The sequence below is a fragment of the Trematomus bernacchii genome, unplaced genomic scaffold (genome assembly GCF_902827165.1).
Source record: "Trematomus bernacchii unplaced genomic scaffold, fTreBer1.1, whole genome shotgun sequence".
Classification (NCBI taxonomy): domain Eukaryota; kingdom Metazoa; phylum Chordata; class Actinopteri; order Perciformes; family Nototheniidae; genus Trematomus; species Trematomus bernacchii.
Window position 1 is genome coordinate 3,843,713 of NW_022987771.1, and position 15,406 is coordinate 3,859,118.

The 15,406-nt window shown below is 40.5% G+C and overlaps 1 protein-coding gene across 1 annotated transcript; it reads right to left on the reverse strand.

Annotated features, from left to right (window-relative positions):
• Positions 1 to 4,301: 4,301 nt before the first annotated feature.
• Positions 4,302 to 12,094, reverse strand: zgc:65851 (uncharacterized protein LOC321113 homolog). The gene is made up of 4 exons (XM_034148804.1): positions 11,122 to 12,094; positions 8,026 to 8,343; positions 7,285 to 7,409; positions 4,302 to 5,901 (listed from the first exon to the last, which is right to left on the reverse strand). Exons 1-4 carry the CDS (start codon positions 11,884 to 11,886, stop codon positions 5,562 to 5,564), a joined length of 1,548 nt encoding a protein of 515 aa, XP_034004695.1. The 5' UTR covers positions 11,887 to 12,094; the 3' UTR covers positions 4,302 to 5,561.
• Positions 12,095 to 15,406: the final 3,312 nt, after the last annotated feature.

Sequence of the window (15,406 nt, forward strand, 5' to 3'; positions counted from 1 at the left end):
AAAGTAGCTCAATGTAAATATATACAGAGCTATAGGGTCGACAGAGTACAGCTTTTTTACTTTTCTAGCTCTTTCAAAGTACATTTCTACTTTTTGCAAAATAAAGACTGTGATACTTTTAAAAAGTTGCTGAAAACCACAGGAAACTATGCCTGCAAGTGTCCACTAAGGATAACAGCTGCAAAAGGCAAGGTCACAGTGAAGTGTTTCAGTGTGTAACTCACTTAAAAAAGAGGAAATGTAATTACATGCTTGTGGAGTCCCAGCAACAGGGAAGGGTAGTGGTGGTTAAATGCTGAGGTTGAGTATTTATTGCTTTATCTGGAAGGGTCTCAGAGGGCAGTGGAGGAAGAGGAGGAGGAGGGCAGTTGAATTATGTATTCACCTCCACAACAACAGGATCTGCTGACAGCAGCGGCACGGCCAAATCAAGGACGACTCGGCGGCCCTGCAGAGCCGTGGGATTGATCAGAGTCTTGCATTTTCAATAAATCTGCCCTCTGACACGCTCCCTGTCTGACGCGCTATCTCAGAGGAACATGCCAAGTCATAACTCTCCTCGTGTCACGGCCGGAGAGATAACGCATCCATCACACTGCATGCAGAGAGGAGGGCTCGAACAGCACCAGGGGCTTAAACACTGTGTAATCTCAAGAAACATCATTGATTTACAATCATGGACAAGTTTGGATTGAGATTTAAGATTTGTTTGGCATTTATGAGTACTTTAATATCATAGTTAAGGAAGCTTAGACACTGGATTAAAAAAAGTATGCTATTAACAATGAATTTAGCATGTGCAGATGTGCGGTAAATTGTTATGACTTGAACAAAAATAAAGGAGGCACTGTTTTTAATGCTCAAAAAGTAGAAGTTCCTGAGATGTTGTTCAAGAGTATCTTTGAAGCCCTTATACCTCCAACACACTGACAACAAAACTGTGTACAGCACAATTGTTAAAGATGTGGTTTTAAAGATGCATCCTATAAAATAATTTGGGGAAATATGATGATTGATACAAATGTCATGTCTAGGCTAAATATGCTAGAGGTCAATGAGTTTAGCATAATTTTGCTAGCTTAGTTTAGGAACAGGGATGAGCTAACTGGCTCTGTCTAAAAATAACAAAGTAGTTGATAAAGCTTATTGATACCAGATGATTAAAAATATTTAACGTGTTAAAAAAACTAAATATAAAACCAAAAACGTGTTGTTTCACAGATTGTAATGAAGTCGACTTTTCTTGTTCAGCTAGCCCTAATGCTATGATCAAGCTAAGAGCTACACATAATTTTGTGTCAGGGACAAAAGGTTACAAAAACCATTGCCTGAAACCTGTTGTATTTTATGAGATCTGAGCGGAGGAATAGTCAGTTGGTTGCAATCTGCAGTCTCCCGCTAAACGCCACTTAATACTAGCCAGACTTTTGGGGGAATTGTCGGGCAACAAAAACAATCCTTAATGGTAAAACCACAACTGGGTTTTATTACGCTTGGCCAGAGCCAGGCTATTTGTTCTGCCGGCTGCAGCTTCATATTTCAGGCAGATTTATATATTGAAAGATGCAAACGTGCAGTTAAATTCAATACTCATGGCATCTCTATCTCTTATGCAGTATTGTGGTGATCCATCTCAAGGAGCATCTACTGTATAACATCTTATTGATTGTCCCAAGCACGTGCAACGGGCCATTTCCTTCACTTATCAAGCTGCCACATTTCTCAATTCGTCACATTGCAAGGTTTTGATGCTCTTACTGTAAATAATCATCATTATTAGCATGTTTACTGTTGCACACATGTGGCATCATGCTTTCTCCACATACGTGATGTGAAGTCATGAAGGCGTCTGCAGACTTTAACGCATTTGGCATTTATAAAGCTTCTCTAAAGTAATTTTGATGTATGGCATATTTTAAAATGTATGTTCTGTCATGCCTTGTCTTACTTAACGCATTCATACATTCCTTTTTATGTATCTCACATGTGTTCAATTAATTCTTCAGTAAAACATATGCGTCTTTGCTACTTCTTCCCTGCTTCTCTGACAGTTTTATTGATTGTCTGTTAGTGCTGATAATGTTTTTGCCACTGTGCTCATTCTCCCTCTCCACACACACTCATACACACACTCACACAGACCTGACTACAGTGTGTGTGTGAGGCTGTGATGAAGTTCTTGCTGGTGGCAGCTTTGCTGGAGGGCCAGCGAGAGCAGCTGCCATCCATCTTATCCGACCCCATCCTTCACCTCTGAGTGGAGCTGCACCCTGAAGACATTATGCAGCTTCGCTCTGTTAATGAAAACGTTTCCACTTGTGACGGGACAGTTTGTATTACTTCATGTGTGGGGGTATAGGAATGAGTTGCACAGGTGGGAAATATTGGAGTGCAAATACTTAATTATTGTACTTAAGTAAATGTTTCTGCTATCAGTACTTTACTCCACTACTTATTTTTCTGAGGACTTTTTACTTTGACTTCTTACATTTCTAACACAAATACCTGTACTTTCTACTTCTTACATTTTCAAAACAGGCTGGTTACTTTAGTTTTAATCTGTGTTTGGTGGCGTGATCATTATTATTTAGAGTCTTTGCCATTGCCGTTGTTCAGCATGGAAACATTCATTAGCTAACAATGACATTATTGTTCTATTAATATAAAGGGAGGTCAGGTACTCTTTAAAACAGCTGCTAGTTATGGGTACTTTTCACTTAAGTACATTTCAAAGCCCATACCTCTTTACTTTTACTTGAGTAAAGAAGTTTAGTCAGTACTTCTACTTTTACCAGAGTATTTTTAAACACGAGTATTTGTACTTCTACTTGAGTAAAGGATGTGTGTTCTTTTTGAGTTGACACCTCCTCCGATAACAATGCTGTCAGGGTGACTTTGAGAAAGCAAATAACTGATCCAGACCAAGAAGAAGTTAACATATCAGTAGGCCTTTTCCACAGAAGCCATTTTGACATATAACAGTAGAAAAAGCACATGTGCAAATTATAAAAGTAGTATGTTTCTTATGAGAAAGGCTAATATCTTCAAGGCAACAGTTAGATACTACCAATAAAGATGTCTGTTGAGTTTTTGGTAGAGTTGAAACTGCGGATAGTACGTTTTGGTTGAATAATCGATGGTCATTCACTCGGTCTTCTACTTTCAGCAATCAGACGATGGTTATCTCATATCCCTCTCTTAAAGGTGGGGTAGGTAAGTTTGAGAAACCGGCTCGAGATACACTTTTTGTTATATTCCATGGAATGCTCTTAACATTCCGATAGCAATGAATATCTGAAGTGCTTTGACAAAAAATCCATAAAAAAATGTCATCTGTGGAAGCCGTAGTACTGTAAAAAGCACGACCAATCATTTTAGCCGGCCCGGATAAAATAACTGGATGGCCTACCTGCCTGTCAGCCTTCCATCTGTGCACAAACTTATTGTGTGTATTTTCCATGGATGGTATTTTCCATGGATGATATTTTCAGATTCTAGCACACTCGAGCTGGTTTCTCCAAAATTACCTACCCCACCTTCAACATCAGGGTTTTACTAACGGACCAGATGACAACTTGAATGACAAAAAAACAATGATATTTTCATTACCTCCATGCAAATGTGCCCAATTTAATGTAAACTATGCTTTAAAAATTACAATAAATGTGTCTTATGTCAAACTACTATGTTGACTACTGTTGATTCATGAATTGATTTTACATAAATGTTTTAATGGAGAAAAAAAAATCAGTTTTTAAATGGCTTCCTTTTCATGTGAAAGGGCTTATTGACTTTCAATCTGCAGATTGTATTTACACTCTGGAGAAATGTGACAAACTTATTATTTTGGGATTTCAGACCTTGATCTTTATTAGAAAACTCCTGGATATTTTCAATAGCTTTCATATCATGTGACCTAAGGACTCCAAACTATTCAAATTGCATTTCTACACGGAAGAGTAGGAGCTCACCTCTTTCTCTTACATCTTAGTTCACCTATTCATATATTAATATTACTTTGCAACCATTAGTTTTAATGGAGATCTTCTCTTCAATAACTTCTGTGTCATGTAACACAATGATTGTAAATCCATTCAAACCTTTTATATGTTAACCTTAATATTGTATTTTTATAAAATGATATATATTTTCAGGGTCGATTGTACATACTTGTCTTATAAAATGCATTCAGACATTAAAAACTAGGGAGGATTTCTAATATTTAAAAAACATGTCTTGTGTATTTCTTATATACATTGCAGCACTTTACATGATGAATAAAGACACAGAGATGTGGTGAATATTTGGTTAATAAATGTCTTTATTTGGCTTTGAAAGGAATATCACTGCATGAGATAGCAGCATGTAAGTCACAGTTGTATAGCAGAGGTCTGGAGAGCCAGCACTCCTCAGGCTCCCCAGAAACAATTGAGATGAAGAAGGGGAAAACATGTTTTATTTTCACTTTCAGACATGGTTAAGGCAAGTTTTTTTTTAATTGAACACACAACAAGCAAAACATCTATCCCATCCAGCAGATATTCAAGCTCGAAGAGTCAGGCCATGCATTCATGCCCGTTGGTTGATACATTTGTCAAAAAAGAAAGCAGAGGAAAAGGAGAAATTAAGTAGTTTACAGCAAAGTGATAAGGAAGGGGTTAAGGTGAAAATAGCCCTTAAATGCTACTCTTTACCCGGCGACATCTGCCACTTCACTGAGGGCTGTCAGTGTCACCTTCAGCTGTCCGACACCTGCAGCCTCGCATCTACCTACGTTCATTTATCTAGCAAAATTAAACAAAAGCACTGTTCACGAGGAGAACGAAAAAAGGGCTTGGAGATAAATATGAATACTCTGACAGGGGGCTAATTGACAAATGAATCAATCAAAGAATCAAAAATATATATATTTATATAGCGTCAATTTAAACTTACATTCCCTGGTGGTGAAGCTGAAGGAAATACCCTCCAACCTCTTACAACACATTCATATATATACAGTTCTGAGCTCCGATTTGCCGTTATTGCCGTGCTGTGACACTGCCGTGAATTAAATAAAAGGCTTTAATGGTAACTGGTACATTTCGGTTTTTCGTGGTGGGATGCAGAAGAGTGAAAACATGTATCTTGCTGTGTTTCTGTGCAGAAGCGTTTTTTCTTTTTTGCTTCCCAACATTCAAGAATGAGCTGGTAGAGCTGTGATACAATCTTTTACTTTCAGTACTGCCAAACTTTTATATGTAAAAATTAAATAGCACCGTAAAAGTTGGACTGGCTGTGCGTTTATCTCAAAGTCTGTGTGCTGACTCGAGAAGGTTTTTTGATTGCTCTTACTGTAAATAATCATAGTGGAGGAAAAACCATTGTAGCATCATGCTAGCTTAAACAATCATGATGACCCTCTTCTGCCATTTGAATACTTGTTCTCAATCTAATAGCTTGTGTACTACTCACGTCTGAATTACAGAGCAAACAGAGACAGTTAAACTAGGAGGGCGTGATGCGTCTGGAGCGTGATGAAGAGTGTGATGTGTTTTTGGGAATGATGAAGATTTAGCAGTTTAGCTCTTGGTGGTCTTGTTGGTGGGGCCCTCCTCCTTCTTCTTCTCCTTTTCCTTCTGCTTGTCATCCTCATCATCTTCTTCCTCATCCTCTCCCTCAGCATCATCTCCCTCCTCTGCCTCCTCTTCGTTCTCGTCTCCCTCCTCTCCCTCTGCCTCAGCCTCCTCCTCTTCATCTTCAGCCTCCTCCTCTTCCTCCTCCTCGGGCTTGGCTTCAGACTTCCTGTAGGATCCGAGGTTGTAGCTTCGGGCCGACATGTAGGAGAAGCCGGGGTATCCGGACTGAACCATGGCGCCGCTCACAGTGCTGAGGCGGCACTCTTCACCTTCCAGAAGCTTCCTGTACGGACAGAACAAAAAACAATTCATACTTTTAGTTTGAAAAACACAAGAATAGATCAAAAATGGTCTTAATGTACATTATGTAATTTCAAATTCTGTTCTTGTACATATCATATTCTATTGACATGTATATAGAAGACTTCTTGCATTGTTGGAGGAGCTCAGGTCAGAAGAATGTCCTTGCCATTTCTACACTGTAGCTTTGTGCATATGACAATAAAGCCTTTGAATTTGAATTGAATGATCACCTAATAATCTCAGCATATTAGGTTTACAAAATAAAATACATGGAATGGAAAATATAAGTAAATAAATGAGAAATAAACGTCATATCTTGATCCTCACCCTCTGGTTAGATATTACACTTAATGTATGCATAATAAATAATATCCTATAAATTAATTTTCAACATATTTTTGCTTCTGATTTGTAATTGTTATTTTTTGTATTGTACTTTAAACTGTTTTTGTTTGTTTTGTGTACGTCCTGTTACTGTATCATTTCTTAAAATACAAAAAACAGATAGACAGGCGACAAGAGATGATGTTGACCTCTGGTGTCGTTGCTATAATTATCTCACTGTGTCGATCCTGAGGGATGAAATGTCACCGCAGTATCAGTGGCAACACCTCGGATGTCTGTTTTGGTTTCTTTTCCCGAAACACAATCCCAGATATATTATTGTAAGGTTTCACTTCATCTATCCGATTACAGCATACATTTATTTTGTTGATAGTTTACTGGGAATTGTGGAAATGAGAGACATGCAACAAGGATCATCACAATCAGAGTCCCTATGTAAGTTTTTAAAGGAGGCTTTGAATGTCTACTACTGTGGGGTAGTGGTGGTCTAATGGATAGTAAGGTAGGCTGAAGATCGGAAGGTTGCCACTAGTGTGCCCTTGAGTAAGGCACTTAGTCCTCTGTTACTCCAGGGAGAATGTCCCTGTAATTGGTCATTGTAAGTCGCTTTGGATAAAAGCGTCAGCTAAATGTAATGTACTCTGATTTTATGATGTCTTCAACCAGTGAATAATCAGATTAAATGAGTTAGTCTGTTTTAATTAAATCCCCTGGTTGTGTGCAGCCACAGAGAGGAGCTGATCTTTGTATTGAAAATGTTGTTATTGAAAGCCTAAACACCAACAAATATGTTCGTAAAGCAGAATATTATGTGAGATATTCTGCTTTTGTACGGTGTGGTCACATTTATCTTTGTTCAATACATTTTGACAATGGAGTTTCCACAATATGGGGTTTTTGGAAATGGTTGAATTACACAAGTCTGTATCCTGAAATCTAATTCTATAATCGTAGAAAACTGTTGATGAAGCTTTGAAACACATCAAAGCTAACTCCTCAGGTTAGTGTAATCACTGACCTGTAGGCAGCGATCTCGATGTCCAGGGCCATCTTCACGTTCAGCAGGTCCTGGTACTCACGCAGGTGACGGGACATCTCTCCCTTGGTGCTGCGCAGGGCGGACTCCAGCTGCTGGATGGTGTCCTACACACACACACACACACACATACACACACCGTCAGACACTCAGTCCACCGTGTCCTTGAGACTTGATGCACATATAAACGTCTGCCATGTCTGTCAGTTTGTGATAAAAGACCTTACAGTATATCCTACTTTGAGCCTTCTGATGCAGATAATGACATATCAATTAATAGAAGAACCGAATCCTTTTGATGCTGCTGCAGTTTTTATTGATGTGTATATGCCTGCTACAAATATGGTTTTCATATTTGTATTATTTAGTATTCATTTTCCGTCACATTTCATGCATTATTTTTTAAAGAAAAGTGTGCAGAATTTCTAGAATGAAAGGTGATAACATATAAAGTGTATTTATGTTTATTTTATCATCTTTGCTTTTTAATGACTGTTTTTAAATGCCATTTTCTTAATGTCTTTCATTTTTTGTAAAGCACTTTGAATTGCCTTGTGTTGAAAGGTGCTATATAAATAAACTTGCCTTGCCTCGCCTATAGTTATAATTTGTTCCTTTTTATAACTGTTTATAAGTGAACCTTTATGCCTCATATTTTTGCCATATCTCCCTCGCCTGGATAAATACAAACTATCCAAATGGGTAAAACACTTTTAAACGTACCTGCATATCTCCCATCTCGTTGTTGTGGCGGTCTTCCATCTCTGCGATCTGCCTCTCCAGGGCCTCGTTATGGCCCCTGAGGGCCTCGATCTCCAGGGTGCGGGCCTGCACCTGCCTGCGGTACTCGCTCAGCTCCTCCTTGGAGTGCTTCACGGCCTCCTGGTTGCGAGCAGCCGCCTCCGTCACGCTGTTGAACTTGGAGCGGTACCACTCCTCAGACTGGGCCGTGTTCCTGGCCGACAGAGTCTCGTACTGAGCCCGGATGTCCTTCAGCGCCGCCGTCAGGTCCGGCTGCTTCATGTCCATCTCCACCGACACCTGTGAAGGACAGAGGGGTTTATTTAAAGGTCCCCTATTACACTGTTTTTACATTATAGATCTCAGATATATACAGAACATGTCTCTGAAGTGTTTGTCTGAAACACCAAACAGATCATTGCAGCATCCCATAATCCCCTCTGTTTCAGCCCTGTTTCAAAAGTGCTGATTCTCTGTCTGTTACTTTAGATGAAAATAAGGAGCCACTCCCCACGCCCCTCTGAGAGATATTTGGTTAAAAAGAACACAGGGTGCTCTAGGAGGAGATTCAGGTGATAAGGTGGGGGGGGGGTTATCTTGGTTGGTGATTGGCTAATGGTTACACAAGCCTAAAAATCGTTATGATATCATAAAATGGCCACAATCTGATCAGCTCATTTTCAGACAGGTTTTTATATAAATGGATCAGGACAAAACGAGAGAGAATATTGTTTTTTTTCATTAAAATGTCTGGAAGAGCCCAGCTATAAAACTGTCAACATAAATCGTATTTCAATTTCTTTTTAGGAGTTGATAAAAGATAACTGATTGTGTTTAATGGGCAGATGATAGATCTATCTCAGGCCCCTGCATTTAATCAAAACCATATATTAGCAGACTTTGTGATATAAGTAAAATATCATTTGTTGTCCAAGAAATAGGTACAGTATAAAACAGTGATGACACTTGTGAAGTATACTTTTTGAAAGCTGCACAATTAAATGCGTTATTGTTCTATGATTACTGATTGCCTATACAGTAGATTTGTTTATTTATAAATTGGGAACTTGACTTTTTTGTTACTGTTATATGAAGAAACTGTAACACACAGGTTTGCTAGACTTTTCTCTAGAATGTCAAATAAAAGTAGCGTGATAAAAACAGTGATGTTATTTGTTGTTGCTAAACAATCAGGCACTGTTGTGATGTTGATGAACTTCTGTGCCAGAGGAAGAATGATCCATTCAGCATTTTTATTACTTCCACTTTGGGATTGAAAGATACATTATGTTGTGTGTTTGTGTGAACAAATGTCCATGCTATGCGAATCTAATGAGCAATAGAAGTAATCTGAATCGGAATCTGTTATAAAGTGCAATTTCAGAAATAAACAAGCATTCTATGTGTTAAAATGATGTATGACCGTCTGCAGATAAATGCTCAGCGCACACTCCCCTTCTGGTGACATGTACATAAATGTATAAGGTGTGTGTTGATGCTGCAGGACTGATGAATGGACTGCTGACTCGGGCTTCTCTGCAGGAGAAAACTGTGCCGTCAGTAGCTTACATCGCAGTAAAATTCCCTGCAGGCAGGAAGAGAAACCCTGGAGAAATCTACCCAGCAGGCATCTCTCCGCTGCATGACTTACTAATTTAACACCACTGCACATGCAAGGAATCGATTAATGCTTAAAGTTGCAGTAAAAGCTGCTGCCCTCATTCACTTCAATGTCTTTACACCTGCACCCTGATATATTACATAACAGCTCCTTTCCAAAAAGGATTTTATTGATGGTTTTGTAATTAGTACAACTTCAAGATCAAGCTAATCTAAAGTGTTGTTTATCAAACAGTGACATTATTTTCACTGTGTTGCTGAAAATGTGTCACACAAACAACTGCTGGTGGGGGTCCTGCATGCTGGGGCCCCCTTGGGACGACCACACCCCTGGATAATGCGCTTTTCCCCCGCATTTTTATCCCTCCCTCCCCCCTCCACCCCATTTTCCTCTCCTCTAAAGCAAATCGCCATTATTACGCCCAAAATATTAGTTAGCAACTATCTTACTGAAGCTTACTCAAAGATTACAATGATCTTTCTGCACTATTTACATTTGCAACATGCTACTTACATAATATCGCAACAGGGAACCGTTTTACGCATCGTTTCTAGCTACAAACCGGCATTAAGACATCTTAAAGTTTGAACGGGGGTGTGACGGTGCGCGTGGGACGCTGCAGGGACGCTCGAGATCTCAGAAAGGGAGGGGGGGCTCGTGGTGTTAAAACGGAACTGCAGTGCCATCAATTACAGAGTGCGCAATATGCAGTAAGTCGTGAATACATATAAACAGTTACAGACTTCTATTGGACTGGGTGGGCGTCTGCCAATCAGAAGGTCACCGGTTCGATCCCTAGCCCACACACTCAATATGTCAAAATGTCCTTGGGAAATATATTTCCCAAGGACATTTTGTATATATATAGCTATATGTATATAAGTATATATACTTAACCTCTATATTGCTACGGTATAAGGTGTATGGGAGTCGCTTTTGATTTTAACAGCTTAAAATAACACGTTTTGGTAGCAGGTTTTTGAATTTATGCGACACTTGCTCATATTTAAACAGTAAAAAGTTGTATTTTTTGCCCTGCAGTATTTGACTTACACTACAAGGTTATTTCTAACAGATCAATCTTTTTATGCAGTGACGTTTTGCAGCTTTATCAAAGGAATCGAATAAAACATATAATAACCTCTTAAAGTTGAACAGTTTCCTGCAGATATATTAAAGAAATATGCAGGTGTAACGGGTCTATGGTAAAACATGGCTAAACAGCTGACAGTTGTAATCTGATGACGTTTTGGTGATGTTTTATAGGAATCATACTGTGTTATTATAATTACCTCCCATGAAGTTTACAGTTTAAAAGTTGCCAGCAGCACTAGTGATATGTTAGCGAAGTCTGGAATTAGTCTTGGCCGTGTGACATTGAAAACGAATGAATCTGACCTAAAGCACCACCTATACCTGCACTTGAATGCAGTGTGTGTGTGTGTGGGGGGGGGTACCTGAGTGGCCTGCAGAGACGCCTGCAGCTCCAGCAGCTCCTCCTCGTGCACCCTCCTGAGGAACGAGATCTCATCCAGCAGTGACTCCACTCTCTTCTCCAGCTCCAGGCGCGAGATGGTGGCGTCGTCCACGTCCTTCCGGTATCCCTTCAGGGTGCTCTCCGCCTCCTCGCGGAGCTTCGCCTCCTCATCCAGTTTCTCCCTCACCCGATCCAGATTGTCGTTCATCTGCTCGCACTCCACGTGCATCTGGCTCTTCTCGTGGGTCATCTCGTCCACGCGCGCCCTCAGCTCACGGATCTCCTGCTCGTAGAGCTCGTGCAGGCGGGACGGCTCGTTGTGGCGCTGCCGCAGCATGGTGACCTCCGCCTCGAGCACCTTGTTCTGCTGCTCCAGGCTGTGCACCTTCTCGATGAAGGACACGAAGCGGTCGTTGAGTCCCTGCAGCTGCTCCTTCTCGTTGGTGCGCACGATCTTCAGCTCGTTGGTGACCGCGGTGGACTGCGCCAGGTCCATGGAAGAGTCCTGCATGGAGGAGAAGACGCGGCCGGGAGCAGCGCCTGTCCTGCGGTAGCTGGAGGAGGACACCATGTTGGGGGAGCCGTAGGTGCGGGGCCCGCTGCTGCTGCGGTACCCTGCGGAGGAGGAGGAGTGCATGCGGGACGGGCTGCTGCTGCTGCCCAGACCGACGCGTCCGGAGCGGGGTGCATCTCCGAAGATCTTCCGATAGGAGCTGTTGCTGTGGAAGTCGTTGGAGTAACTCATGTTGACTTGATGGTGTCCGGCTCAACTGCTGGTGAGAGAGAGAGAGTGAGTTGAGGAGTGTGTGGGAGGAAAGTGAGATGCGAGTGAAGTCCGGCGGGGCAGGTGCTTTTATAGTGAAGGCGCCGGCGCATCATTTGACGCAGAGACAACAGGAGATGAGGGGAAACCTGCAAGCTATAGCAGAAAGCCTCCACCCTCTGGGGAGACACGAAGTCACTCATGCAGCTCCTCTTTTTTTGCCATGTAGCTCATGCATCAACACACAATCACTATAAATGAAGTTTTGAATATAAAGGCTTGGACCTCAGAGCTTATACCACTTTTAATAAGTCATTAACATTATGATACAACATGTCATTGGCACAGTATGATTCCACCGGACTGTCTTATGTTACTTCAGACCATGCTGTCCACTGTCATTGCAGTTTTTTCTTTGCTGTCCCAGCAGAATGGCAAATGGGATCGATGCGTAAAGCTGTGTGCGTGTTGCTGCTGCAGTCTGCATCCTCCCAGACCTCCGCAATATCTGAATACGGGATGAGACTCATTACCTGCTGCTTCTTCACTCCCTCATCTTCACAACGTGGAAACATCAGGGACGAATTGGTATAAATGCAAGGAGTTTTAATTGTGACCTCTAGTTTGTCATCGTCAGATTACACAACAAACACATGTAATTATACAGATGAAAACAATAACGTTAGGGTGTTTTTGTCCATGCATTAACACTGCAGTGCTCATTTTAAGTATTTAAAACCACAAACAGCCTCCCTACATTAACTGTGACTTTCAATACTTGAACTACATTCTCTTAAAATGTGTATTATTTGTATAAATGACATCCTTCTCGCTGCATTGACATGACAAAACCTATTTATTATCAGAATTAGAATCAGGTCTAATGCCAAGTTTGATGCCACATTAAGAGGAATTAAGTTACTATATAATATGTTTCAAATGTATATGTATGTACACAGAGTGAAACATCATCATACGTTGGTTAAAAAAAAAAAGCTCTGTGTGCTGTTTAAGTGCTGCAGAGCTGTCGCTGGCCTTGGTCCTGATGCAGGCCGGACCACACCCCACACACACACACACACACACACACACACACACACACACACACACACACACACACACACACACACAGACACACACACACACACACACACACACACACACACACACACACACACACACACACACACACACACACACACACACAGGACTGCAGCCTCCCACCTCTAAACGCCACACACGGCGCCTTAGTGATGCTGTTCACACTGACAGTCTGCAAAACAATGAAAGTGTGCAGCACAGCCGGCTGCTGCCAAGTCATCCGAAAACTCATCGGACCAGCTCTGACTATTCCTCTGCAATCGGACTAAAGGGAAGAGAAAAAACACAAGCCATTTTAACTGTAGAAAACGCTTTTTTGGTGGAAATGTGTTTTTTCACAGCAAAGTCACCCTCTGTACTTGGACTTATTGGGAGAAACTAAAGGCAAGAACATCCCAAATATTCATTTAGGTCATTATTTTACGGTGTCTATTTGCCTCTGCAGATTTCTCTTAAATGTAGATATTAGATAATAGCTCATTTGTATATTTAAACATAACAATATAGAAAATATGTAATACCAAACATAAATTATCCCTAATGTTATATAATCAGTCTTGAATTCTTATCTTTAAACACTTCATTGAGTGTTATCATGGTGGTCCAATCTGTAGATTATATCCTTATAAAAGATTGGGAAATGTACTATTTGAATAATGTCATTACATATCATACAATTATGGTAAGCAATGTAAACAATGTCAATACTGAGATTTGAAGGAGTTTTTTGTATAGTTTTACTTCCACACATTAACCACTAGAGGAGGTTAACGCATCAGGAAACCAAATCCACACCCTCCTATAACAGTTCCAGTTCTACCATCTTTAAATCCAAGTCACTGCTTCCATTGGCATTTAGATTAGCAAGTTTATTAGGAACACCCAGCCAAAAGAAACTCGGTCGAATACAACAGCCCTGCAGTAATACTATTCTGAAAATGACTGGATGTAATGTGGACATGCAATCATGCAGTGAAGTAGAACTGTCTGACTGTCTGACTGACTGCCTTTTGTTTTTGTTTGTTTTTACTCCTGTTTTTCTCTGTAAAGCGACCTTGGGTCCGATGGAAGGCGCTATATATTATTATTAACTGTGATGTCTGGTTTATCAACAGAAAATTGGTAATTTTTTAGCAAACATTTCAGACAATGCCGTTTTCAGCCTCTAAGATGGGAGAATTTTCAGATTTTCTCTGTTTTATTAAATATGAAAGTTAACAGAATTGGGGATTGACAAAACAACACTTCTTAAGACATATTTCCTTGGACTTTGAGAAACTGAGACATTTTTCACTATTATCTCGCAGTTTTTAGAACACTTTTTAACTACACTGCACATGTAAAACCATGTGACAACAATAAAAAATGGTAACAGCTTTAAAATCTCTGTACATCATATTAATGGTGAGTGTGTGAATTATGTAAACTCATATCGAATAAAAAATAGGTTTTAATTCAATTTAAACTATTAAGAGAGAAAATAATCAATGGAAAATCAGTCAGTTACATTTTCCATTTTCAAGGATATTAGGCTGCAGGCATGTGTGTGTGTATGTGTGTGTGTGCGTGTGTGTGTGTGTGTGTGTGTGTGTGTGTGTGTGTGTGTGTGTGTGTGTGTGTGTGTGTATGTATGTGTGTGTGTGTGTGTGTGTGTGTGTGTGTGTGGGTGTATGTGTGTGTGTGCGTGTGGTGTGTGTGTGTGTGTGTGTGTGTGTGTGTGTGTGTGTGTGTGTGTGTGTGTGTGTGTGTGTGTGGGTGTGTGTTTGTGTCTCTCTGTGTGTGTGTGTGTGTGTGTGTGTGTGTGTGTGTTGTGTGTGTGTGTTTGTGTGTGTGTGTGTTTGTGTCTCGCTGTGTCTGTCTGTCTGTCTGTCTGTGTGTGGGTGTGTGTGTGTGTGTGTGTGTGTGTGTGTGTGTGTGCATGTGTGTGTGTGTGTGTGTGTGTGTGTGTGTGTGTGTGTGTGTGTGTGTGTGTGTGTGTGTGTGTGTGTGTGTGTGTGTGTGTGTGTGTGTGTGGATGACTCAGCAAGGTAATGACAGGGAGACAGAACTCCCAGATTTCTGATGATTTAAAGCTTTAGTTAAATTGAGGATTTAGATTCATAATCTAAAATATAATAAGCAACACATGTATTATTAAAGGTAAAGATAACACTTCAACGAGCCCTTGGGGGAATTCAAAAGCTCAGTATATATATGAAACTGAATAAAATAGCATTCAGTTTAATATACCGGTGTATATGCATGTTTCTGCATCAACAGGATCATGATAAAAGTGTAATGCTTATAAACAAACAGGACCACAGATGGCAGCTGTGAGCAGTCTCTACATTTCTTTTGCATGCAGACAGTGCCACTGGTTGGATATTTCCGGAATTACTTTTTGGTTCCAAAAAAAAACAAC